The 25,357-nt window shown below is 43.8% G+C and overlaps 1 protein-coding gene and 1 non-coding gene across 7 annotated transcripts in view; both read left to right on the forward strand.

Annotated features, from left to right (window-relative positions):
* Window positions 1-23,712, forward strand: part of ZBTB38 (zinc finger and BTB domain containing 38) — a 76,219-nt gene extending 52,507 nt beyond the window's left edge. For all 6 annotated transcript variants that reach the window (XM_032630032.1, XM_032630030.1, XM_032630034.1 and 3 more), the window contains one exon: window positions 17,155-23,712. In XM_032630032.1, coding sequence (XP_032485923.1) covers window positions 17,155-20,748 — 3,594 coding nt within the window. In that variant the 3' untranslated portion in view covers window positions 20,749-23,712. The remainder of the gene's footprint in view (window positions 1-17,154) is intronic.
* On the forward strand, window positions 13,620-13,692 carry TRNAE-CUC. Its single transcript has one exon. It is a non-coding gene; the product is annotated as a tRNA-Glu (tRNA).
* Window positions 23,713-25,357: the final 1,645 nt, after the last annotated feature.

The raw sequence follows: 25,357 nt of genomic DNA on the forward strand, positions 1-25,357 counted from the left end.
GGGGGAGAAAGGACGGCCCCGGGAACAGGAAGGGGAAAGCTCAGAACAATTGACTACCTCTGACAGTTGTCAAAAATTTTCATCAGTGGAAGCTTGAACCAGAATCCCAAATCAGCACATAAATGTACAAAACCCCAGACTGAACCCAAATTAAAAAAAACTTTTTTTACTGAATCACCCACAACCTAATGAATCCAGTAAACTGAGACATAAACTAAAAAGACTTTTAAATCAAAAAACGGAAACATCAGAATGTTCTCTAAAATAAATCATAACCAAACTGACATATCATCAGGTTCCTAGTTTAAAATAAGAGAGAGGAGGTCTCAAGACTTCATCCCCCGCAAAACCTTGGTGTGAGGGCAAAGGAGCAAATGTGGTCTGCCAGGAGTCTAAAGAGACAGGAGAGGTGATGAAGCAGATCACAGGGGAGGCTTTCTTATGAAATAAAAGAATATCGCCATCGAAAATAGGAACGTGACCCCATAAGCAGCCAGCACCTGGCCGTGTTTATATAGCCAAATTTGAGTGACCTTCTGACCTAAAAGGACAAGTGCACAGACTGGAAATGTATAGATGATTTAAGTATTTGTTTTAAACATTATTTTAGTTTCCTTTCTATCAAGCTTTTTACTGGAATTGCTAATAAATTGCAAATAGCCAACATGAATAATTCTTATTTAAAATTTTAATGCCTTCTTCCATAGGCTTAGAAGAAATGCTAACAAATGATGCAACTGAAGAAAGAAAATCATTTCAATGATACTTGTAACTAAATGCCCACATATTGACCTAAGGCTCAGATGTAATAACTGCTCTCTGCATTAAAGAAGAATGATAAGTTAATGAGCTCCTCTGGGGTGGGGACTGGGGAACCCTGGGTGCACGGTGAAATAGAATACTTGTCCCTGCCATTGAGGAATTTCACGTTCCCTAGATTTGGGGCCTGGGGGCCAAGACTTGGTAGTATTTGCTCCGGCTGACATTTACCACTAATAATAATTAATTGGTAATAGTAACACTAATAATACCTAATGTTTATTAAGCTTGATTTCGTGTCAGACATTAAGCCAAGCACTTTATAGGTATTATCATTTAATCCTCATGTTAACCTGGTAGATTCTATTATTAGCTCCATTTTGCAGAGGAAGAAGCTGAGGTGCAGAGTTTAAGAAACTTGCCCAAGGTCACAGCCAGAATGTGACAAGAGCCACTTGACACCAGAGTTCAGGCTCTTAGCCATGGTGCCAGACTGGACATGGGCTGCCTTGTCCCAGATTACCCTTCGGGAGAGCCCTGTTTCAGGAGTGGACTGATACAGTGCTCTGGGGTCCCTCAGCTCTCTTAGTTCAGTAGCTTTAATCTCCCCCCTCCGCCCCTTCTGTGCCCACTTCTCATGGTAGCCCCTATGTTACACTCAATAACTGGTGGGTGGTAAGGCATTCAATAAATATTACCTTCAAATGGAAGTGGATCAAAATGATAATATTTATGAGTGCCAGCTATTACCTTGAAGTTTACTTTTCTTGAGAAAATAAAAGTAGAAATTTATGGAAAATCCTGAATTTCCCTGAAGTGTTCACCCCAGGGCCATCTGGTGGTCCATATGGAGTCTTTGTGCATATCGGGGAAATGGCTTCTCCTGGCAGGGGGATGCAGCCCTCACCCGGGGTACATGCCTGGCCAAGCAGAGCGCGGACTGGCTCTCAGCCCCGCCCTTTACCCTCACAATGTACTACAGGACATGACCTGTCCCCCTGCACATGGCAGCCCTGCTCAAGTCCAGGCTACCGATTGCCAAAGCACTCACACACCGGTAGGTAGGCTGGGGTCGTGAGCATAGGAGCCTTTGATACCGAGAAGGAGCTGGAAAAGCTAAGTGCTTTCTTTCTTGGTGCTCCTGAACCTGCAGTGAAGAGTGTGGTTTGGGGGCATCCTGCCCGGATTTTAATCCCAGCTCTACCACTCACTGGCTAAATAACCTTGGTCGAGTTACAAGGTCTCTCTGAGTCTCAGTTTTCTCATCTGCAAAATAAGGTTGCTGTGAGGTTTCATCGGGATGGTGTATACGGAGTGTGTAGAACAGTACCGGGCACAGGGATGCGCTCGTCTGGTGTTGGGGGCATGGCATGTGGCTGGCATATTTAGGTGAACTTCTTCCTTCACAGAATGAGTCGAGTTGGGGATGTTGGCGCATTTGTGGCGGGATGTCGATGTCACTTTAAAGCAGCCCTCAGCAACGCTGCCCAGAGGGGCTCCAACACAAGCAGGGGACACAGTGACCTGATGCTTCAAAATGTAATTAGAAGTCGTGGACCAGCTCGTGTGCATAACATACCTGGGTAATTTTCAGCAGGCTGCAACAAGCCTGCCTGCCCAGACCCTGTTCCCGAAACTGATTCAGTGTCAACAGTGTCGCCTGGCACATAATCTTCTTGAGGTTCCACAGGTGAGCCTGAGGTGCGGCTCCACTGAGACCCACCATTATCAGCTCACATTACAATGCCTTTTCCATCTTACTGTTGGTTGCCTGATGGGGGAAGAGGGCTTGTGTATGCCTTTGGAGTGGGTCACAGAGCCGTGTACCAGGAAACACAAGCATCTACAGTTGGGGGACCCAGAAGCAGCCCACAAGCCCAGCTGTGCTTCACTTAGCCCGGAACCTTCTCCAGGTCCGCTTCTCATGAGAGGAAGCCGAGTGAGGGAAACATTGGAAGGAACTGAAAAGTGGTTACAGAGAGTGGACACCTCTGGGAGTGCTTGAAGGGAGGACAGATACAGAAACAGGGTCCTTACAGACACCCAGCACCAGGGCCTTATGCTATACCCACATGTTGACAACTTTAAATTTTTTAGTATTTAAAAAAACAGTTAACTTTTCAAAGGTTTGTTGCTAATTCCGTCCAAGCACTCAGTAGACAAAAGGCCAAATCCCTGGAGCTTAAAGGCAAAAGAACAAAATTCAACTGAGTCCATTTTAAAGATCTTACTGGCTTTATATTTAGTGATTCATGAGTCAGGCAGCATGCAGCCTAGCAGATAGAATGGAGCTCCAAAGAGCTATACAAGGTGAGAGATTTTATTGGAGGAAGGGAACAGAACAAGGAAATTATACTAGGCAAAAAGGTGGGTTGATCACTGCAAGGTTCCTTTCCTTATAGGGGATGACGGGGGTTGTCAGGCAGATTACCTAACTAGTCCTGATCAGTCTATTCCTGATTTAAGCTGATACCTAGTTTAGGGTTGTTTTGCCGGAAGAGCCAAAACTTCAAGCTTCCGTTTGGTGACATGGGGCTTAGCACAAGCAACTCCATTTTGGGCCTGTTGTTTTGTCTTTAACAGAACAAAGCATATCATTAGAGCTTAAAGGAGTGTTCTTTTCCTGTCTTTGAGCCAAAGTAATAATAGTAAGCAATTTCAGTGTTTCAAAGCTATGTTTCATTGTTTTAACTTGTGTGAGCAGTAAATACTTTGTAGCAGTGGATGGCCCTGGCTTGTCTTATCCAGCTCAGCTTTAGGCCAGCAGAGTTGATATGTGTGTGTGTGTGTGGTTTTTTTTTTTTTTTTTTCCCTTTTATAATGTCAGAACAGACTTTTCGATTTTTTTTAATGTTCAACAAAGGTGTTTCTCCCTTTTAGCATAGGTGACAAATAGTAGGGGAGTTCGCGTTGACCTAATGCTGGATCCAGAAAGCTTGGTAATAGTGCCAGGTATGGTGGGCTCTAGAGAGCTTACTGTTTGGGTGGTTTTTGTTTTTGCATTTATTTCATAAAGGTTTATCAGCACTGTTACGTGCCAAGTGTGGTGCTAGGAGCTAGGGGAGACTGTGGTAAACAGCCTCACAGCCCTCACAGAATTTATACTCTTGCGGTAAAGCACACATTTGTCAAATAATACTTAATTACAATAGTAGTAAGTACTGTGAAAGAAGAGTACGCTGAGAGTAGAGGACAGATGAACCTGATTGAGGGGGAAGGGATTGTTGGATAGAGAGCAGGACAGGCTGCTGCCTAGGCTGCAGAGGCATTCTAGGCTTCAGAAGCAGCATGTGCAAACGCCCTGAGGTGGGAAGATCCTCACACCTTTAAGGAACAGAAAGGAGGCCGGCGTGGGTTGGAGTGGCAGGAAGTGAGGTCAAATCACAGAGGACCTTATATGCCTTAGTAAAGATACTGGAATTTGGGCTTAGGGTTTTAATGAGCCTCACTGGCCATGTCTCAGCTCCGTGTCGGCCAGGAGACTCTTTTCTCTGTCATGGAGAAGGCTCGCTCCCAAAGCTGGCCCCACCCTGGAGATTTTCTTCCTCTAGAGCTGCCCTGATGCTTCCTACCCACTGGTCTCATGCTGTATCCTGCCTGACAAGTCCCCAGCATGAGCCTTACGATCCCTGAGACCGTATCATCCCCAGGCCCGTAATGAAAGGGTTCAATCTAAGTACTCGTGGTGGGTGAGTACCCAAATGAAATGAAAGTGAAAACTCATCTTCCTGATGCATTCGCTTCAGATTAGTAAGTCCTGGCAGTGTACATCCTTGGCTTTTGTCTCTCGAGTGCTTGGACTGAATTGGCAACAAACTTTGAAAAATCACCTTTTTTTTAATACTACAGATTTTAAGTTGGCAACGTGTGAGTATAGCGTAAAGGCCTTGGCGTTGGGTGTTTAGCAAATTCTGGGCTGTGGGGCATACACCATGGCTGACTCCGTGTTCGTCTGGCACCTTGAAAACGCCTTTTTCCCCGTTACTGTACACCCGGCCGGCCGTGATGGGCCCCAAGCCCCTGGCGCATCACCTGGCTATGCTCAGGTTGCCCCGGGAACCTGCCGCCCGTGGCCAGGGGTCTGATTGCCTGAACTCTGATCCTCAGCTGCCCTTTTTGGGGACCCCTCATGTCAGGCAACATGTCCCAGTGACTTCTCGGCACGGGACCCAGGCAGGCTGCCCCCGATGGCCTTAGCTCTTAAATCTCACCTGGGCCTCTTGCCGGCCGCGGGCTTCTGCAGTGGTGATCCTGGACCGCCGGCCTGCAGCCTGAACTTGGGGCAGAACCATTGTGTGCCGGAGACAGCGAGTCAGCTGTTCTGACTTCCCTCCTGCTACGTGTATGCGCATGCTCCTGATGCAGTAGAGTGCAGGAGGCCGGGCGCGGTGCCGCCCTCAGAAATTACAACTCTGCTGTGAGCGAGGCACTTCTCCGGGTTCAGTTTCCACATCTATACCGTGGGCACGAGAGTAACAGCTTCCATATGGTGAGCCCTGACTCTGTTAATTCATTTAACCCTGTGAGTTCGTAGTAGTATCTCCATTCTCTGCGCCTTCCTCGCAGGATTATGAAGGGGATCAAATTAACGTGAGGTGCTTTACAACCTGAAATGTATCAGATGAAAGTAATTTTATTCAGAATGGAGTGGGGCAGTTCACACAGATGGAAATTGTAATTCGCAGCACTCACAGCGCCTGTCCGTATATAGTGCTGACCCACAAACGTGTATCTGTTTGCAGTACAGGTCGTTCATTTAGCACATGGATATGTACTGAGGGCCTGCGATGTATCAGGCACTGTTCTAGGTGCTTAATATACGTCAGTACAGAAAATCAAAGATTGCTGCCCGCGTGATGCTTAAGTTCTAGCAGGCAGATGGATAATGACTAATGAGCACATTGTGTAGTGTATGGGGATGTTACGAGTGCTATGCACGAGAAACAGGCAGAACAGATAAGGGGGGCCAGGAGTGCAGGTCGCTTTTCTCATCAGGGTGAGTCTCTCTGCTTTCAAATATTTCCCGAGTGCTTGCCGTGCCCTGTGCCCTGGAGACACAGCAGTGAATGGGACGAATAAGGTCCCTTCCGTCCTGGAGTTTACTTCCTGGCAGGTACAGTGGACAGTTAACAAGCAGACAAGTACATGTGATAATTGCAGGTGGAGGTGTGTGACATGAAGGAAATAAACCAGGTGATGCGAGAGCAAGTAAAGCCGGGAGCAAATAGAGAGATGGGGTGGGCCTCTGAGTCAACATTTGAGCTGGGCCTGAAGTATGAATGAGCCAGCCCCGGGGCAGGACCGGAACCAGGGCCAGGAGAGACTCGGAAGGTGGAGTCAGCCCAGGGAGGCCTGAGTGTGAGCACAGAGAGCGGGGCAGAGGGACCGGTGAGTCTGGGGAGAGTGGCTGGGACCCGTGGGCAGTGCAGGGCCTCGCAGGCCACAGCGAGGGGTCTGGATTCTACCCTAACATCTGGGGATGGCCACTGAAGGTCTCTGAGTAGGGCCTGACTTGGATCTCCTTTGTGCTGTTAAAAGGCCGCCCTGCACACTGTGCCTAAGCCGTCCTCTCCGTAGTCACACGTGAGGAGGACACAGTCAGTTCTCAAGCTGATTCCCGCCCACATCCATCGAACCCCTGCTGTGTGCCAAGCACTGGGTGTGGTGCTTTTCATGGGCATTTCTTGGTTCACTCCTCTCTGCCCAATTTCTGATTTGTCCAGAAAGAGTCCATGCAAACTGTGATTCATTGTCTTGCAGGAGTCCCCCAAAAGCTGGGGTGCAGGGGGACCCTGGGGTGGAGAACAAGGGTGCGATGGCAGGTGGATTTAGGTGGTTTAACACCAAAGCAGCAGTTGGTCTCTGTCCTTTTTTAGGATAACCCATCCTGTGACTCGCAGGAGGTTCACTGTTGTTCAGAAACCAGAATGTACAACAGTTCTTCCCTCCACCCTCCCTGACAGGTAGAGGTCAACTGAGAGGAGCAGGCCCATTCAGTCAGCTGGCCCTTTAAGAAAATGGTATTTGGCTTTTGAAACCAACTCTAGATGATAAGCTCACCCCTAAAATGAGAAGTTCCGGGGGATAAGACCCCTGTCCCGGTCGTTCTGGTAACTCAGTTCACACAGCATTCCAATTTAAAATGCCTTTTCACGTTAGCATCTCTAAATGTCAGTGGAATTTGGTGGAGACAAGAAATGGACGCAGCACTTCAAGGCCTCAGAGATAGACTCTCTAAGCCCGTTTGCCAGCTTCCTTAAGCAAGCAGGTGTCCAGGCAAGCTTGATGGTGAGATGACCCCAAGGGCTACCCTAAACATTGCTGTGTTTCAAAAAGAAAAAAAGAAAGCACCTTTTCCCCCTTTCACCTTTCCAAACTAGCAACTGGAAATATTTAACTGGGCACGTTGCATCACCCACGAATCTGATAATACTCGTTCTCACAGTCTGTGCACACAACTGCAAGTCTGGAGACCAAACATTTACCTATTCAAAATAATGTATTCAGTAAAGGTGTTTCAAGCCAATCCCCCTCTCTGTTGGATGGACTCTAGTAGCTTCCTGAAGTTAGTCTTTCCAACCACCTGAATTTCAGATGAAAAACAAACCTCCTTTGTTATACTACACCTTCTTGAATCTGATAGCTTAAATGCATGAAAGTCTGATAAATGCAGCTCTTCTCTTCTCCTTTTGGGCTGCATTTAGAAGGCAAATCAAGAGGATTTTCCTTTTCTTAGACGTAGCTGAACTCTATAAAGGGCTTCTGTTTTGTAATCTGTTTTCGAGATCTGATGCGTGTGTTTCTAACACCCCATCACGTGAGGAGGTCTGACGTAGCCACCCAACATGACTATGAGAAAATGCACTGCAAAGATGTGTGTGGGATGGTGGAGCCAGATCACTGAAGCAGTGTCCTTTGTCAGAACACTTTCTGCAGAGAATAGCAGATCCATGCAGTAGATTCCACTTCAGTATGGGGCCTGCGCTGGCCCAAAATGGACTGTGAGTTTGACTTTTGCAGGATTCCAGGTCAGTATCCTAACATAGTGTGTTCTTTTTTAGTTGGGTTTTATTTCTAAGTGTCTTTTTATAGAAGACTTGTAGTAGAAAGAGGAGAAAGTTGCTCTGTTGATTTAGTTTCGTTATTATGTACGTTAGGAATTGAGCGGCCAAGGTGCTACAAGAGGGCTCTTGGCTTTTTCTCTGATCAGAAGATACAGAAAAGTGGGAATCAGTCTGGCCCTGGAGAGTGGCCTTGAATAAGTGACTTCGAATTCTCACTAAGAATGCAGACTGGACAGGGTTACTTCACTTTCCATCTGTCATGTCTTAAAGATTTGCTAATAAAAGATTTCATTAACAAGGTCTATAAAGTTCTACGTAATAGTTAACACTGGTTAAACAACTTGAGGTTTATCAATTTTTTTTTTTTGGTTGACATTGTGAGAGTTAAAATCTTTATGGAAACTATCATTTTTAAGTTTTTTGACTTCTCTGTATTTCAGTAAAATTGCCTTGTCAAATTTGGGGAGAGAAGATTTAATTAAGGTGGAAATACTGGAATTTGTTGGTTGGATCATAGTCAGGAATTGTTTCCTTTGATTTCAAGTTCAAAACCAGGAAGAGTATCCAGGATATAATGGGGAGGGGCTCATTTAGTAGAGGAATGGATAGAATTGTAAGGGCAAACGGAATGCTGTGACCAAGCTAACCTTTGAGATTTGGAAGGCAAGGATTCAGGCAATGATAGATTGTGCAAACAGAATATAGACAGCAGCCCTGCATACCAAGGAGCAATTTTCACCTGAGTGTGTAGTGGGGAAGGCCCACACTAGGCAAATTGGTCCACCTGTTTTTCAGCCCTGTTCAAACTCAAGTGATAGATAGCAATCGCTTCACGCTTGTTCACGCTTGGAAAATTAAAGACAGCTGTAGAGGGTGTGTATATGTGTGACTGTAGGTGTGTCTGTTTCTCTATCCCTTGGATTTTCCTTCTGTCTCCTGGGCGTTTCTGCTTTGTATTTCAACACACTTTCATTTATTTTGTCTTTAGTTCCTTTAGGCTTATATATGATTCATTTTATTGAGTAAAATAATTTCTAAATAGTTTCTTTAAAAATGATTTTGAGCATTGTCTTATAGGTTAGAGAAGTGGTTCTCAAACTTTTTATTCCCAGGACCCCCTTACACTCTTATAAATCTTTAAGGACCCAAAGAGCTTTTGTTTATCTGAATTATATCTATCAATATTTATCATATTCAAAAATTTAAATGAGAATTTTAAAACTATTAACTTATGAAAATTAACTGTGATAAACCCAGTTACATGATAAAATGATGTATTTTAAAATATATTTTAAAAATAACTATTTTCTAAAGCAAAAAATACAGTGAGAGACTTCCCTGGCGGTCCAGTGGTTGAGACTTCACCTTCCAATGCAGGGGGTGTGGGTTTGATCCCTGGTCAGGGAACGAATATCCCACATGCCTCTTGGCCAAAAAACCAAAACATAAAAAACAGAAGCGATATTGTAACAAATTCAATAAAGACTTCAAAAATGGTCCACATGAAAAATATCTTATATATATATATCTGTATATAGTGAGAAGAATGGTATTGTTTTATGTTTTTGCGAACACAGTTGACCCTTGAACAGCACAGGGGTTAGGGGCGTAGACCGTCCATGTGGTCGGAAATTCGCACGGTCTCCCTTCCTTCATATCCACAGTTCTGCATCTGTGGGTTCACCCAGTCGCGGATCGTGTAGTACTATAGTACGTACTTATTGAAAACCATTAGCATATAAGTGGATCTGAGTGGTTCAAACCTGTATTGTTCAAGGGTACGCTGTATCTTTAATACCTGACTTCAGAGAAAGACGGTTGGATTTTCACATCTGCTTCTGGATTCAGCTGCAATGTGTTGTTTTAGTTGAGTTGTACGAAGAAAATCCAGCCTCACACAACTAGGTAATTGGAAAAGGGAGAAGTTTTTTAATAATCTTTTCAGTTAATTGTGGATATTCTTTGCTACTACACCAGAACTTACCAGTGGGAATTTCTTAAAGGTTAATTGCAGCATGGAATCCATATCAGTGAACTTTCTGTACTTTGCTACATTTAAATCCACTGCTCTCTCTCACACCTTTTAGCCCCTGCATGATTTTTTTGGTAATATGCATTGGTCATTTGGAAAATGTCGGTTCACTGAGCCATGCGTAGTATCCAGAAACCACTTTCATTACATCACCACCAACACCATCAGAAAAATCATTATGTACTGAGGAGTGTGGAGCTCCTTGTGGTAGATGCAGGTTTTCCAAAATTCTGTTTCTGCTTCAAAGTCTCTTGTTACTGGCAACAAAATGGCTACTTCCTTGAAATGACAGGCTCACTTAGTTCATTTTCAAGGAAGTGTTTGCCCAAATACCCGTATTTGAATAGCCGTGGTTTGTCTTATCATTTTTTTCAAGTAAAAATGGTGTTCCATGAAAAAAAAAAATTGGCTAGTTCAACTCAGAACTCAAAGAAACACCCAAGTGCTTTTTCTCAAGGCAGTATGCACCAGAAGTGTACCTCCCATTTTATCACACAACAGTAAGAAGACGTATAGTCAAGGGTCAAGATTTAAGAAACTGAATAATTTTTACTCCTTAATCCAAGTGTTACTGGCTTGATGTTTGTTCAGTTGCCGGAAGTTTTCCCCATCTTTGCTTTTGCACCATTAATGCACATGTCAGCATGATAAAAAAGATGAATGAAAAAAAAAAAAAAAAAGATGAATGACATCTTAGTGTTGTCATGAAAATAGTTTTTTTTTTAATGTCTTTATTGGAGTATAATTGCTCTACAGTGGTGTGTTAGTTTCTGCTTTATAACAGAGCGAATCAGCTATACATATACACATATCCCCATATCTCCTCCCTCTTGCATCTCCCTCCCTCCCACCCTCCCTATCCCACCCCTCTAGGTGGACACAAAGCACTGAGCTGATCTCCCTGTGCTATGCGGCTGCTTCCCACTAGCTATCGATTTTACGTTTGGTAGTGTATATATGTCCATGCCACTCTCTCACTTGGTCCCAGCTTACCCTTCCTCCTCCCCGTGTCCACAAGTCCATTCTGTACATCTGCGTCTTTATTCCTGTCCTGCCCCTATGAAAACAGTTTTGACCTCAAGAGCTTGCCGATAGGGTCTTGGGAGACCCAGAGGTCCATGAAACGTACTTTGAGAACCGCCAGGTTAGAAGGAAGCTAGGGGGGGAAAAAGGAACAGGAATTTATTTTTATTTTCCTGGTAATTTTGCTTTCTCTAGACTAGCATTTGGGTTCACCTAGGTCTAATTTTTAAAGCTTTAAACCAGAAAGCTTTCTAAGCACAGTATGTTATTTAAGGCATTTGCTGCCCAGGGTCTGAGGAGCCAGTGCGTTTCTGCTCACTGTCGACATCAACAGTGTGTTGTACCCGCCCTGCGGGCGCAGAGGGTACCAAGATGAGCTCGGTTGTCCCTGCGCTCAAGGAGCAAACAGGGAAAGATAGAGATGTGGACAGACGCACAACATTACATGCGACTATAAAGGTAGGAACCCCAAACTAGAAATCCGTGAGGAAGGAGGCTGACCAGAGGAGGTGTCATCTGAGATGAGTGAATGATAGGAATTGCCCAGCAGCGGAGCTAGGGGCGAGGATAGAAGAAGAACCTCAAGAGGAAATACAGTTTTTCTTCTAAAGCTTCATACGGAGCGTAGAAATCCTCCCGAGTGATGAGGAGAGGACCCGTGTAGGGAGTCCCTGTGCTGTGGGTGTACTGAGGAGGCTGGCGTGGGGAGGGGGCCTTCTGCCTTGTACCTTAATCCACCTCTCTACTGTTTGCATGTTTTACCATCAGCATAGATTTATTTTACTTTTCTAAAACGTTAATTCTACAAGTAAGTGAAGAAAAGTCATTTTAATCATCAAAAGCATCTTGTTTAAGTGCCCACCTTTGCATGAGGTGAATGTGTATCGTATAAGGCTGGAATATGGCAGGAGACAAAAGGAGCAGCAGATTCTAAATATGCTAATTAAGTAGAATTTCCCAGTGGCATTTATATGAAGTATAATTATAAAGTATGTTTATCATAGATTTATAAAATTCTTAAAAGCATTTACATATTTATAAAGTATACTTTATGTAAATGTACATATATGTAATTATAACTTTAGGATTTTACATTTAATTTATATAGAGATACATATTTTGTTTGTATAGTTATGTACATGAAAACAGGATGATCATTCAATCTCATTTCCCAGGGTACAGTCCCAATGTATACCTGTTGCCCTGGCATGGTTATTAGTTGCACCCCCTTTCTCTCGCAAGTATCCTGTTTTTTACTTTTTCTCTTTTTAAATTTATATATTTTATTTTTGGCTGCATTGGGTCTTCGTGGCTGCACGCAGGCTTTCCCTAGTTGCGGCGAGCGGGGGCTACTCTTCGTTGCGGTGCACAGGCTTCTCATTGCGGTGGCTTCTCTTGTTGTGGAGCACAGGCTCTAGGCGCGCGGGCTTCAGTAGTTGTGGCACGCGGGCTCAGTAGTTGTGGCGCACAGGCTTAGTTGCTCCTCAACATGTGGGATCTTCCCGGGCCAGGGCTCGAACCTGTGTCCCCTGCGTTGGCAGGTGGATTCTTAACCACTGTGCCACCAGGGAAGTCCAAGTATCCTGTTTTTTAGATGCTGAATTAAAAGTTCATCCTGTTTGATGTGTTTATAAAATATATTTACATACAGCGTATGTTCATATAGTTATATAGTCATAGATTTATTGGTATGTGCACGTGGATATATATGTATGTGTATTTATGTGTTTAGAAGGTGTATGTTAAAAGCTATTACAGCTAAAATACCAACTCAGGGAAATAGTAACATAAGTCAGATGACCACAGTTGCCTAATTACGAATTAGTTTATTTTTTTTAAATATTGGCTTACCAAAATTTTTGCATCTACATCATTTTTGTTAGCCTTTTTCATGCTTATTTATTCCATCTCAGCAGTACTACTGAAAATAATAAATATACTGCACGAAACTTGCTTTTTTGAACATGTTTTAGAAAATTACGTGTAAACTGAATTTCATCTGCTTTCCAACTTCTGTTTCTTTTTCTGAAGTCTGCTGTGGGCTTTCCATTGGCAGGAACTCCTGAGACTTCTGTTTTCATTTACTCTCAATGAAGAAATATAACAGAGAAGATCACTTTAATTTTTCTTAAGTCAATGAATACTATTTTTGGTGAGAATGACTGCCTCCCCCCACGAGCTCATTTATGTCTTAATTCTAATTTTAGGGATATCGTTAAGTGTGTCTGTTCAGAACTGTGGGTGCAAAGTGATTCTGCTTAATGTTCTTATCAGTTGCACAAACCAAACTGCCTGAAGGGGCCAGGCTGGGCTTTTTACTGAGAGAAGCCGCTTGGCGGTAAGTACTTGGACGGGTAGCACGTGCGTGCAGGTGACAGGAACACAGGGACACAGCCACGCGGTTGCCAGGCAGCCAACAACCCCTTCGCTGTCCAGTCTTCCTGTTTTTCAAGAAAAGATATGTTGATTTTTACGTTAAATCTTACTTGTTTTCAGCGTGAGATCAGTTTTTCAAAAACATGGTTCCAAAAACCATGGGGGTCAAACACAGTGTGTGGGGACCAGGTGTGCTTGTGGCCTATGGTGGGTCCCCTCTGGCCTACAGACTTCTAGTTTATTTCTTTGTTGCATGTTGGACAGGCAGAATATGGCTTGAAATTGCATCTTCAACAACTTTCACCGCATTTTCACTTCGCATTTGCGGCTTTGGATTCTTTGTCCTAAACTGTTACACTGGGAACTCCCTGGTGGTCCAGTGGTTAGGACTCCGTGCTCTCACTGCTGAGGGCCCAGGTTCAATACCTGGTCGGGGAGCTAAGATCCCGCAAGCCACGTGGTATGGCAAACAACAAAAAGCAAACAACAGCAACAACAAAATAAAAATAAATAAAGTGTTACACTGACTCCTAGATTACAAGCTTCTTGAGGGCGTAAAACTCTCAACTGTGCCTTTTTCTGACTGAAATTCCTTTTCCTCAGCTTTGTCCATATCTGCAAGGTTTTGCTGGGCTCACACCCGTTCCCAAGCCCCTCTCACCCCGACTCCTGAAACCTTCTCCCAGCGCTCTTGACCCTTCACCTTCCCTGGGAATCTGTGTTTTACGGCTTTTCATGAGCACATCTTATTTTCCCTGCTGTACCACAGACCTTTGGGGGCGGTATTTTTGTTCCTCTAGCGGCCCTGGCTCTTAGTGTCAGCCCCCAGGCCTGCTTCTGCCTGGTTGATAGAAAACCACCTGAAGAGCCTCTGAGACAATGTGGGAAGGAGGCTTGTCAGTGTTTACTCGGTGTGCCTTTCCAATTTGTTATCATATGGATGTATTACTTATTCACGAAATAAGGTACAAAAGTACATACGGATTCCAGGGTCTCACCCCAGCTGTTCCAAACCAGAATCTCTGCAGGGGCGGAGTAGGGGGAATCTGTAAACCTGTACTATTTTAAAGCTTCCCAGCTGATTTTGATGCCTAGCCAGGTTTGGGCACTACTGTCCCAAAGCATGAAGTAGGTATTCAGTAAACATCTGTTCGACGGAGAGATGAACTCTTATCTTCCTGTAGCACTTAGCCTGATGCTTTGTACTTAGCAGTTGCTCAATAAATATTGGTCGAGGGAATTAAAGTAAATTTTGAGTTCAGATACTAACTCCCACGGCCTCACTTTCTTAGGTGTAGGTGGAGCCATCACTCCTTCCCAGGTTCCCACTCTGTCTGGGGTGGATGGATTAATTCTTACCTGGACCACTAGGACGGCCTCGCTAGCTGGTTTGCAACCAGCTGGCCTCCCTCTGATCCTTTCCACACACTGCAGCCTAAGTGATCCTGAGTGATTTTTTTTTTAACTCAAATCTGATGATAACTTTTAATGATAACTAGTACTGGCAGTATAAAACTTGCTGTGGGGAGTCCTCTAGAGCCCATTATGGTCTGGTCTGACCCTTCCGAACAGGAGAAGGTGCGAGTCAGGAGAGAAAGTAGATCCTACAGGGGCCCAGAACAGAGAGACCTCAAGGAAGGCCAAACAAGCACCAGCCAAGTATGTTATTGATCTATAAGCCAGTGAAGGATAGACTGCTGCTATCCATTCAGGGGTGAACCTTTCTCCCTTCAGGGCACAGAGGAAGCCATAAAGATCCCCTTTTTTTAAGTTTATATTCTTTATTTTTTTGGCTGCATTGGGTCTTAGTTGTGGTATGCGAGATCTTCATTGTGGCACTCGGGCTTCTCTCTAGTTGTGGAGCATGGGCTCCTCTCTAGTTGTGGCGTGCAGGCTTCTCTCAAGTTGTGGCATGCGGGTTTTCTCTTCTCTAGTTATGGCATGCAGGCTCCAGGGTGGGTGGGCTCTGTAGTTGTGGCGCGTGGACTCCAGAGCACGGGGGCTCTGTACTCTAATTGAGACGTGTGAGCTCAGTATTTGTGGCGCTCGGGCTTAGTTGCCCCGTGGCATGTGGAATCTTAGTTCCCCGACCAGGGATCGAACCCAAGTCCCCTACATCGGAAGTTGGATTCTTTGCCCCTGGACCACCGGGGAAGTTCCAGAGATCCCTTTTCATTTAATTTTATTTAAATATTTAATCCCCCACATCCCTAGAAAAGATTCATGGAAGGTTCCACTTAAAGGCAGGGAAAACAAGAGTAAAAGAGCTATCACTAAATCAAGAAAGTGAGACAGTAGTCACACCAGAAACCCAGGCTCACAGTGGCTACAACAGTCGATGGTAAACATTAGTTCTAAGCATCCTCATCTCGAGAATTAAGAGAGAATAAATGTGGTGAGTACATTGTTCTCATTATCTGAATAATGAAGAATTTGTTAGTAGAAATGCTCTTTTTCCAATGGCTGAATGAGATAAAAAGAAGTTTTCGAATGGATTCTTGTATAAAGGACTGTCTAAATAACATAATGGGCAGAGCTTATAATCCTTACAAAAAGGTGAAAAGAGATCCTTTATGTGGCCATCTGGTCTTTTCCAACTGAATAAATGCCGTGGGCTAAACATTATACTCCAGTGCTAGGAATACATTGCCACTGGGAGTTAAAGAAATAGCAGCAAGATACATGGCTTTCTGGATATCATGTGATTAGAGATAGACTTGATGAATAGCTGGGTAGTATATCCTTTAGACCAAAGGGAATTATTTTGGGGGGGGGTACAGATTGAGTGCAGGAGTGATCCATTAGTGTGTAGTGGAATTAGTTTGGTGAGTTGCTGTTAGCATTTTTTAAGTGAAAGAGAATAGGACAGAACAGACTGCATCACACATAGTAAGGGTAAGTTTTAGTTTCGTTTCTGTCTTAAGTCACTGTGTACCATGTATTTTTGACTGTGGGTAACTGTGAAAGCCACTGCTTTGGATTGTTCCTCACTAGAATATTAGTGGGTAGGCTCTGGCCGTTCTAGGCTCATTATAGAACATAGAGGATAACAAGACCTGAGCTCTGGGAACAGCGGAGGTCGCATCCTCAGACCAGAACAAGAGCCACAGTGCCTTTACATTGTGCTAATTTAGGAACCTGTGACTAGACACGGTATTGTAAACTCAGAAATATACTTTCCTTGTTTTGTTTTGTTTCCTTTTTGATTGAACACCCCAGTCTACTTTGGCTGTGATAAAAGCGAAATCAGAAGGAACGGAATGGGTCCCCACAAGGAAGGGCCAGAGGGCAGAGTGCCCCTAGTGGTCAGACTTGGTCATGCAGGCTGAGACTACCCTGAGAAACCCTTCGGAGCCGCAGATCAGGAATGGCTCCTCCCGTTCTTGCTTCTTTCCCGAGCAGCCAATGCCTTTACTCACAGGTACTGCTTACTTAGGGAAAACTTTTAAAAAATCACTTTCCTGCTTCATGAATTACGTTTGGATCAGATCATCAGGGCGATCTTCTGAAATAGATAAGGAGGCTTGCGGGAGGACCATGGCATCGCCCGACTCTAAGCGTTCAGCGCAGCAGCCCTGCGTGATGTGAGACCTTTAACATTTGGCCGGGGAACCTTTCTCCAAGCTACAACTTTGGAGAAAGAAGGAGAGAAAGTTCTGGGAGGATTTCCAACTATAACAACTATGAGCAGTGGTACGAGGAACAGGCTGGGGCAAGATAAAGATTAAACTTCTAAGGTTGACTCCGAGTCTTGGGAGCAGCAACAGAATGAGATTTTTTAAAAAAAAAAACAATTATTTTCATACAAAAAAAAGGTTTTTCAAAGAAATTAAAAACAGCCTACAAATAAAGGAGCTCCTTGTGGAAGGGTCTCTGACCATTTCTCTCCTCTTGTTTCAGATGACAGTCATGTCCCTTTCCAGGGACCTCAAGGACGACTTTCACAGCGACACAGTGCTCTCAATCTTGAATGAGCAGCGCATTCGGGGCATTTTATGTGATGTCACTATCATCGTGGAAGACACCAAATTTAAAGCCCACAGCAATGTCCTGGCTGCTTCAAGCCTTTATTTCAAAAATATCTTTTGGAGTCACACCATCTGTATTTCCAGCCACGTCCTGGAGCTGGATGATCTCAAAGCCGAAGTGTTTACAGAAATCCTTAATTATATCTACAGCTCCACAGTCGTCGTCAAGAGACAAGAAACAGTCACTGATCTTGCAGCTGCAGGAAAAAAGCTGGGAATATCCTTCTTGGAAGATCTTACCGATCGCAACTTTTCAAATTCCCCAGGTCCTTATGTATTCTGCATTACCGAAAAGGGAGTGGTTAAAGAAGAAAAAAATGAAAAAAGGCATGAAGAACCAGCCATCACTAATGGGCCAAGGATCACAAATGCATTTTCCATCATCGAAACGGAAAATAGTAATAACATGTTTTCTCCACTGGACTTGAGGGCAAGTTTCAAAAAGGTCTCCGACTCCATGAGAACCACCAGCCTTTGCCTGGAGAGGACTGACGTCTGCCACGAGGTGGAGCCCGTGCACACCCTCGCCGAGCACTCCTACGCCGTGTCTTCCGTGGCTGAGGCTTACAGAAGTCTGCCTGTACGGGAACGGGACAGCAGTTCACCTGGGAAAACAGGTAAAGAAAACTGCGAAGCTGTTGCAGCAAAACCGAAAACATGCCGAAAGCCAAAGACAATCTCCGTACCCCAGGATTCGGATTCACCTCCAGAAAATATACCCCCCCCTCCAGCAACCAACTTGGAAATGAATCAAGAAGGAAGTCCACAGCCAGCTGCAATTCTTTCCCTTTCAAAATCTCCCAACAACAACGAAGGAGAGGTCCCTTTTCCCAGGGCAGATGAAAATAAATCCTCTGATGTCCCCACACTGCCAGCCACAGAGGTGCCGCCTCTCATTTACAATTGTAGCTGTTGTTCCAAATCTTTCGACAGTAGCACTTTGCTCAGCGCCCACATGCAGCTTCACAAGCCAACCCAGGAGCCCTTGGTGTGCAAGCATTGCAACAAACAGTTCAGCACCCTCAACAGACTGGATCGGCACGAGCAGATCTGTATGAGGTCAAGCCATATGCCCGTTCCTGGAGGGAATCAGCACTTCTTAGAAAACTATCCCACCATTGGGCAGAATGGAGGTGCATTCACAGGTCCAGAACCTTTATTATCTGAGAATAGGATTGGTGAATTTTCCAGTCCCGGAAGTACCTTGCCAGAAGCAGAACACATGGTTAAATTTGTTAACGGGCAAATGCTCTACAGCTGCGTAGTATGCAAACGTAGTTATGTGACTTTATCCAGCCTCCGAAGACATGCCAATGTTCACTCGTGGAGAAGAACGTATCCTTGCCATTACTGCAACAAAGTATTTGCACTGGCTGAGTATAGGACAAGACATGAGATTTGGCACACAGGAGAAAGGCGGTATCAGTGCATTTTCTGCCTGGAAACGTTCATGACCTACTATATACTCAAAAACCACCAGAAGTCTTTCCATGCCATCGATCACAGACTTTCCATCAGTAAAAAAACAGCAAACGGGGGCTTGAAGCCTAGTGTCTATCCATATAAGCTTTATAGGCTCCTGCCCATGAAATGCAAGAGGGCTCCTTACAAGAGCTACCGACATTCTTCCTATGAAAATACTCGAGAAAACAGTCAGATGAACGAGTCTGCACCTGGTCCCTATGTTATTCAGAATCCACACGGCTCTGAATTGCCTACTCTGAATTTCCAAAACAGTGTAAACACCTTGACCAACAGTCCAGCCATCCCACTGGAAACACCAGCACGTCAGGACGTACCCACTTCCACCAGTGCACAAAACGCAGAGGGTACCAAGTGGGGAGAGAGGGGAGAGTTGAAAGTTGATCTGGACAGTAACTTTTATTCAACAGAGGTGTCAGTTTCTTCGGCTGAAAATGCCGTCAGTTCGGGCCTCCGGGCAGGGGACGCGCCCGTCTTGTCTGTGAGTAACGGCAGCGAGAACTCCACCTCTGTGATCAGCTACGGTGGCTCAGCCCCCTCAGTCATCGTGCACAGCAGCCAGTTTTCATCGGTGATAATGCACAGCAATGCCGTTGCTGCCACAAGCAACCACAACCCCGCAGCCCCTTCAGACCTGGCTGGCAGTCAGAGCCCGAGAGACGACGGCAAACCCGAGCCAGACAAAGTGGGGAGGGTTGTCAGCAGACCCAAGAGCGTGAAGGAGAAAAAGAAAACCATCCTGTGTAACAGGGGAGAAGTACCAGAGGAGTCCAGATACATTGCTGATCCTGGAGGGTCATTGAGCAAAACCACAAATATCATTAAAGAAACTAGTAAAATTGAAACTTACATCGCAAAGCCTGCTCTCCCGGGAACCTCCACAAACAGCAACGTCGCGCCCCTTTGCCAGATAACGGTGAAAATCGGGAACGAAGCCATTGTGAAAAGGCACATCCTAGGATCTAAACTGTTCTATAAAAGAGGGAGGAGGCCCAAGTACCAAATGCAGGAGAAGACTCCGCCACGAGAGAGTGAACAGGAAACCAACAGAGACAGCCCGATCGGGCTCTGCCAGTCCGAGTGCGTGGAGATGAGTGAGATGTTTGACGATGCCAGTGACCAGGATTCCACGGATAAACCGTGGCGCCCTTACTACAACTACAAACCCAAAAAGAAATCCAGACAGTTGAGAAAAATGAGGAAAGCCAACTGGAGGAAGGAGCATGAAAACAGGAGCCCGAGCAGCAAATGTAAATACCCGGCCGAACTGGACTGCGCAGTGGGGAAGGCTCCCCAGGAGAAGGCCTTCGAGGAAGAAGAAAATAAAGAGATGCCCAAGTTGCAGTGCGAACTCTGTGACGGAGACAAAGCCTCGGGGGCCGGGAATCAAGGGAGGCCCCACCGGCATCTCACGGCCAGGCCTTATGCGTGTGAGCTCTGCTCCAAGCAGTTCCAGAGCCCCTCCACCCTGAAGATGCACATGAGGTGTCACACGGGAGAGAAGCCGTACCAGTGCAAGACCTGCGGACGGTGCTTCTCGGTGCAAGGCAACCTACAGAAACACGAGCGCATCCACCTGGGCGTGAAGGAGTTCGTCTGTCAGTATTGCAACAAGGCCTTCACGTTGAACGAGACCCTCAAAATCCACGAAAGAATCCACACTGGCGAAAAGCGATACCACTGTCAGTTCTGCTTTCAGAGTTTTTTGTATCTCTCCACGAAAAGGAATCACGAGCAGAGGCATATCCGAGAGCATAATGGGAAGGGCTATGCCTGCTTCCAGTGCCCCAAAATTTGCAAAACAGCTGCTGCCCTTGGAATGCACCAGAAGAAACACTTATTCAAAAGCCCAAGTCAGCGGGAGAAAACGGAAGGTGACACGGGCCACGAGAACTCACATCCCCTGGAGAATCCACATTTCATTGATTCAGAAGACAGTGACCAAAAGGATAATGGACAAACCGTTGTTGATAATGTCCTTTGAATGGTGATACTTAGAAAAATCTTCGAAACTATAAGTTGGTGGGTTTGGGTTTTTCGGGGGGTTTTTTGTTTTTGTTTTTTTAAGTTAGCCGTTTTCTTTTGTTTCTGTTTAATTTTGTTCACATAACAGTCATGAAGGAGTGAAATGTAACAAAGAAAATCTCATTTGTGAAAATTCCAGGAAAAGGATCCTAATATCTACTTTGGGTTTTAGCATTAACTTCATGCAAAGTACACAAAAACAAAGTAGCTGAATCTTCCAATATCCCAAGTGACCTGTGAAAGTTTATGAAGTTCTCAGCTATGATATTTCTGCCAGTCGGGGGAAAGAAAAGAGTTTAATTTTAGCATAATTTAAAACTTTCTAATAAGTGCTAATAGGAACTGGCTGCTGAACTGTCTTTAGTCACTGGAGAAAATAAGGGTCAGATGTCATGAAAATGTCATCTTCATAAATAAGTTCAAAGGTAAATGAGCTATGACAGTCATTATTCCCAACCAGCTTCTATTAAAATTGTTTAAATTAATGGATACATACGAAATAATATAGTTGAAAATATGTGTGAAATGAGTAACCCGAGTAGGACATTCATACATTATCTAGAAGTACTTTTCTGCAACACAAACCTTGTAAAATACATATATAAATCACTCTAACTTTTAACTGTCCATGTCCCCTGTAGTGAATTATAATGATGAGCAATAGATCTGCAAATAATGAGGACTGATGTAAAAATCAGTAGAAAGCATTTTGAATATTACTTAAGAGCATGTGTATGCTTTTAGATGGAATGCTGTTCTCTTGAAGTTATGGCTGAGCTGTTATTAGAACTGGTCTACTCAAGTCACAGAAAACATAGGTCATGCCTTATCCATGGGGGAGAGCCTTCCCAGAAGTTACCTGTGGTTACCTGTGCTGTGCTGTATATTACTTTTTAGTGGCCTCACTTCAGAAAATGAAGGAAGGTCAGATTCTTCTGAAACTCCCTGCAGTCTTCCATCCATCACAAGGCCATGGACATGGAGGTCTTTCCAGATAGATTTAACCAGTCTCAAGGGTTCAAGTAAAACCTGACGCCTTCCATGCCACTGAAGGAGTGTCCAGGACATTTAGCGCAAAGCATGTGTACGGTGGTGAATTCCCAGGCACTTGAAAGTGACAGAAAGCCCAATCCCTACAACTGTTAGCCTTCTTGGAGATTATGCAGCCCACAAGCACATAGTATTTAAAAAAAAAAAAGGACAAGAGAAACACACACCCCCGCCCCACCTATTAATGACTGGAGGGGGCAGAGGGAGTGATGATCTTCCTTGCCTCGAAGGGGGTGGGGAGATAGAATGTGGAGTGACAAGGTTCCATCACTTACTGATATGACTCAGAAATACATCCACAAACCAGATGCCTTGTCTTAATGTTTGCAGACATCTAGCCCGCTTGCTAAAAACCACTTCCGTTTTTAATGTTCTTTTATGCTGACCCACACCATCAGCACTGCCCTCAAAATCTAACTGCCCTATAGGATATTCCATCATGTGGACTAGGTTCCTGGGAGGCTGGAAGTCATGATTCTTACTTTTTAAACTGCCAGAATAGGAGAGAGAGAGAAAACATTCTTACCCTTTGATGACCAGTATGAGCAGAATCTGGAACCCGGTTCAAGGATGACCTGCAGCCATTCATGTTCACGGGATGTGATAGCTGGAAACCCAAGATTACCCAAGGTTGCAAGGTTACCATTGTGAAGAAGTAGCTCAAAGGACTCCAGATTCTCTCTCCAAGCGTTGTGATACCTCCATGAAGAAGACTTAATAAGGATTGGGGTGGGCAAGAAAGCATTTAAACACCCAGAAAAGGACATGATCAAAGCTGACCTTTTTATACTGTAGTACTTTGCTGTTAAATAACCCCAGTATTGTATTTGCATTTATCTTTTGTTCATCTGCTTTCACTTACAAACAGTATTATGTAATAGAGGAAAATGGAAAAATGCAAACGAGTCCAACTTTATTTTATACATTGTATATATGTATACCTGCACTATTCATTTGGGTTTTGTTAAAAAGATAGTTGCAAAGGGCCTAAGAAATTTTGAATTGATGATTAGAAAATTGAATAAGCAATCCTGTGATCTACTAATTTGTTTTATCTCAATTAGGCTTATGGATCAAGGAGAATTACTGTGTGTTTCAGTCACTTTGATTTGAGGTAACTCCAAATATAAAATGATTACATGTACTGATGTCTCCCAGCCCTTCCATGTGGATACTTTTTAAGTGGACTTGTATGCTGATAATTCTAGACCAAAGTAAATATGGCAGAATATTTATACATGAAAAAAATAATTTTGCAAATATTTTCTATAATTGTATTATTCGTTGAAAATGTTGATAGCTTGTGTTAGTTTCAGGGAGGGGTGTATATTTTGATAAAAAAATACTTGACTTTGTAATCCTGTATATTCTATACAATTTATAGCAGAGCCGTTTTAAGACAGCCTTGTCGCTTTTTTGTTAATTGTGAAAATTTTATTCTAAGTGATGTTTATGCATTGAGTACATAACGACCAACTAGAATTAAAGTAAGTGTGAACAGTGAACATACTGTATGCTGTACAAGATATATTGTAATTTGCTGTTTTAGCATCTGTATTTTGGTTAGAAGATATTATTAAATACAGATGTTAAGGGTTGGAAAAGTCTAATTTTATTTTTAGAACTAATGGATATAAATTTGTTTTTGCTTGATTAAAATAGCTTATTCCTATGTTGTCTCTTTTTAAACGTTTTAGTGTTAATTTTTTGTGCAGCCAAGCAGCTATTTCATCTGTGTGAGTCACAGCATTGTTTCACATATGAGTCATTCAATATATTTCTGTTTCCTTTCTTGTTTACATTCCATGGTACCTGCTTACATGCTTAGGACTCAAATGGAATATGACATTAAAAAAAAGCAGAATAAAAGAGACTGAACTCTTGTTATCATTTAGTGCTTTGGATAGGCCTGATCTTACGATAAATCAGAGTGTTGGAAGTATTCTGCTCTGGACATCCACAGAAAACAAAGTACACTTATTAACTACCAGGTATTCGGCAACGTTCTTTCCGTGGGCCGTTTCATTCAGTCCTTTCCCGACAACCTTAGGAAGTAGACCTCATTATCTGCATTTTATAGTGACATTGAGCAGATCCCACAGCCAGACAGTGCCAGGATCGCAACCCAGGGCTGCCTGACTCCAGAGCCCATGTTTTTGTTCCTTCTCAGCATCTTAGAGGGAAATGCTTAATGTAAACTCAACGGAGAGTGAGGAAAAGAGCTTGTGATGGTAGTTGTCACAATGACAGCTGTAAAGAGGCTCAGCCTCCCTGGACTCAACTCTCATTTGCTCACTGAGGCCTCAGTACTTCGGGCATTTGGTTTCTCTTATATTTGAGGATATTGCCCTATGGACTCAGTTTGTAAGAGTCTGTCCACCTTTTTTTTTTTTTTTTTTTTTTGAATACAGGGTGAAATTATAATGCTATTATAAACTAGTCATTTTTCACATAAAGAAAAACTCTGTCCCGTCATCACTTGCAACCTTAGCTAATTATCTGCAGATACAGGCAGTCACAATGGGTGATGTGACAGGAGGGCCAGTGGCTCAGGCAGCACAACCCATCAGCAGCACGGGGAAAATAACTCAAATTTCCAGCCCTAATGGCCGGCCCATAGCATCAATTTTGTATTTGAAGAGCAACCCAAACTGAATTCTCCAAAAATTCTCTTAACTACTCTCTGCTAAAAGGAACTTAATTATCAAAACAACAGAATTAATAGTGAAAGAATTCGTAACAGTTGGGAAACAACTGGATTAAAAGCATAAAAACATCCCGCAAAGCGGTCCTATTTGTACGTATTCTTTGAATGATTTCAGGTCTTTTCGTTCCTATCGCTCACCTTCCTCTTCATCCCCTATTGACTGATTTGGTTCCACTTCCTGTCTCTTATCAGTTCCTTTTTGCAGGGGCAGCTCTTCTTCCATTTCAAGTTCCTCCTTACCTAAGAACTCACCTCCCACACCCCATCCTGGACATCTATTAATCAAGCTCCTTTGACCCCTCCCTCCCTCCCCAGTTTGCATCCTTTGACCCTAATTCTTCAAGCAAGATGGTCAAGGGAGCAGGCAGGTTGACTCGCGCAATTTTTAAAACTTTAAAACTCAGCACTCCAAATTTAGACAACTAAAGAAGAACCGTTTATAACAGAAACGTGATTAGGTTTTTATTATTTCATTCTTGACATCTGAGATATCAAGTAATTCTATTTAGAATATTATACTGAGAAGTCAGAAGCGTATTTTCCAATCATCTTTGATGACTTCTGTGTAATGATGAGTATTTTGTTCCTGTTCCAAGAAACCTTGGTACGTATATTTAAAAGATGTAACATGCTAACTTACAAAGAATTTTATTCATTTACTCAAAATGTGCTGAATTTTAAGTGTCAGGCATTTTGTCAAGCCTACAGAGATAGAAGAGGTAGCCTGTGACTTCGAGGAACTTGAGTCCGGGGAGGGAGGCAATAGGGAGGCAATAGATGATTACAAGATAAGCCCTGAGCTCTTAGGGGC

This window comes from Phocoena sinus, chromosome 4, assembly GCF_008692025.1.
Source record: "Phocoena sinus isolate mPhoSin1 chromosome 4, mPhoSin1.pri, whole genome shotgun sequence".
Lineage (NCBI taxonomy): Eukaryota > Metazoa > Chordata > Mammalia > Artiodactyla > Phocoenidae > Phocoena > Phocoena sinus.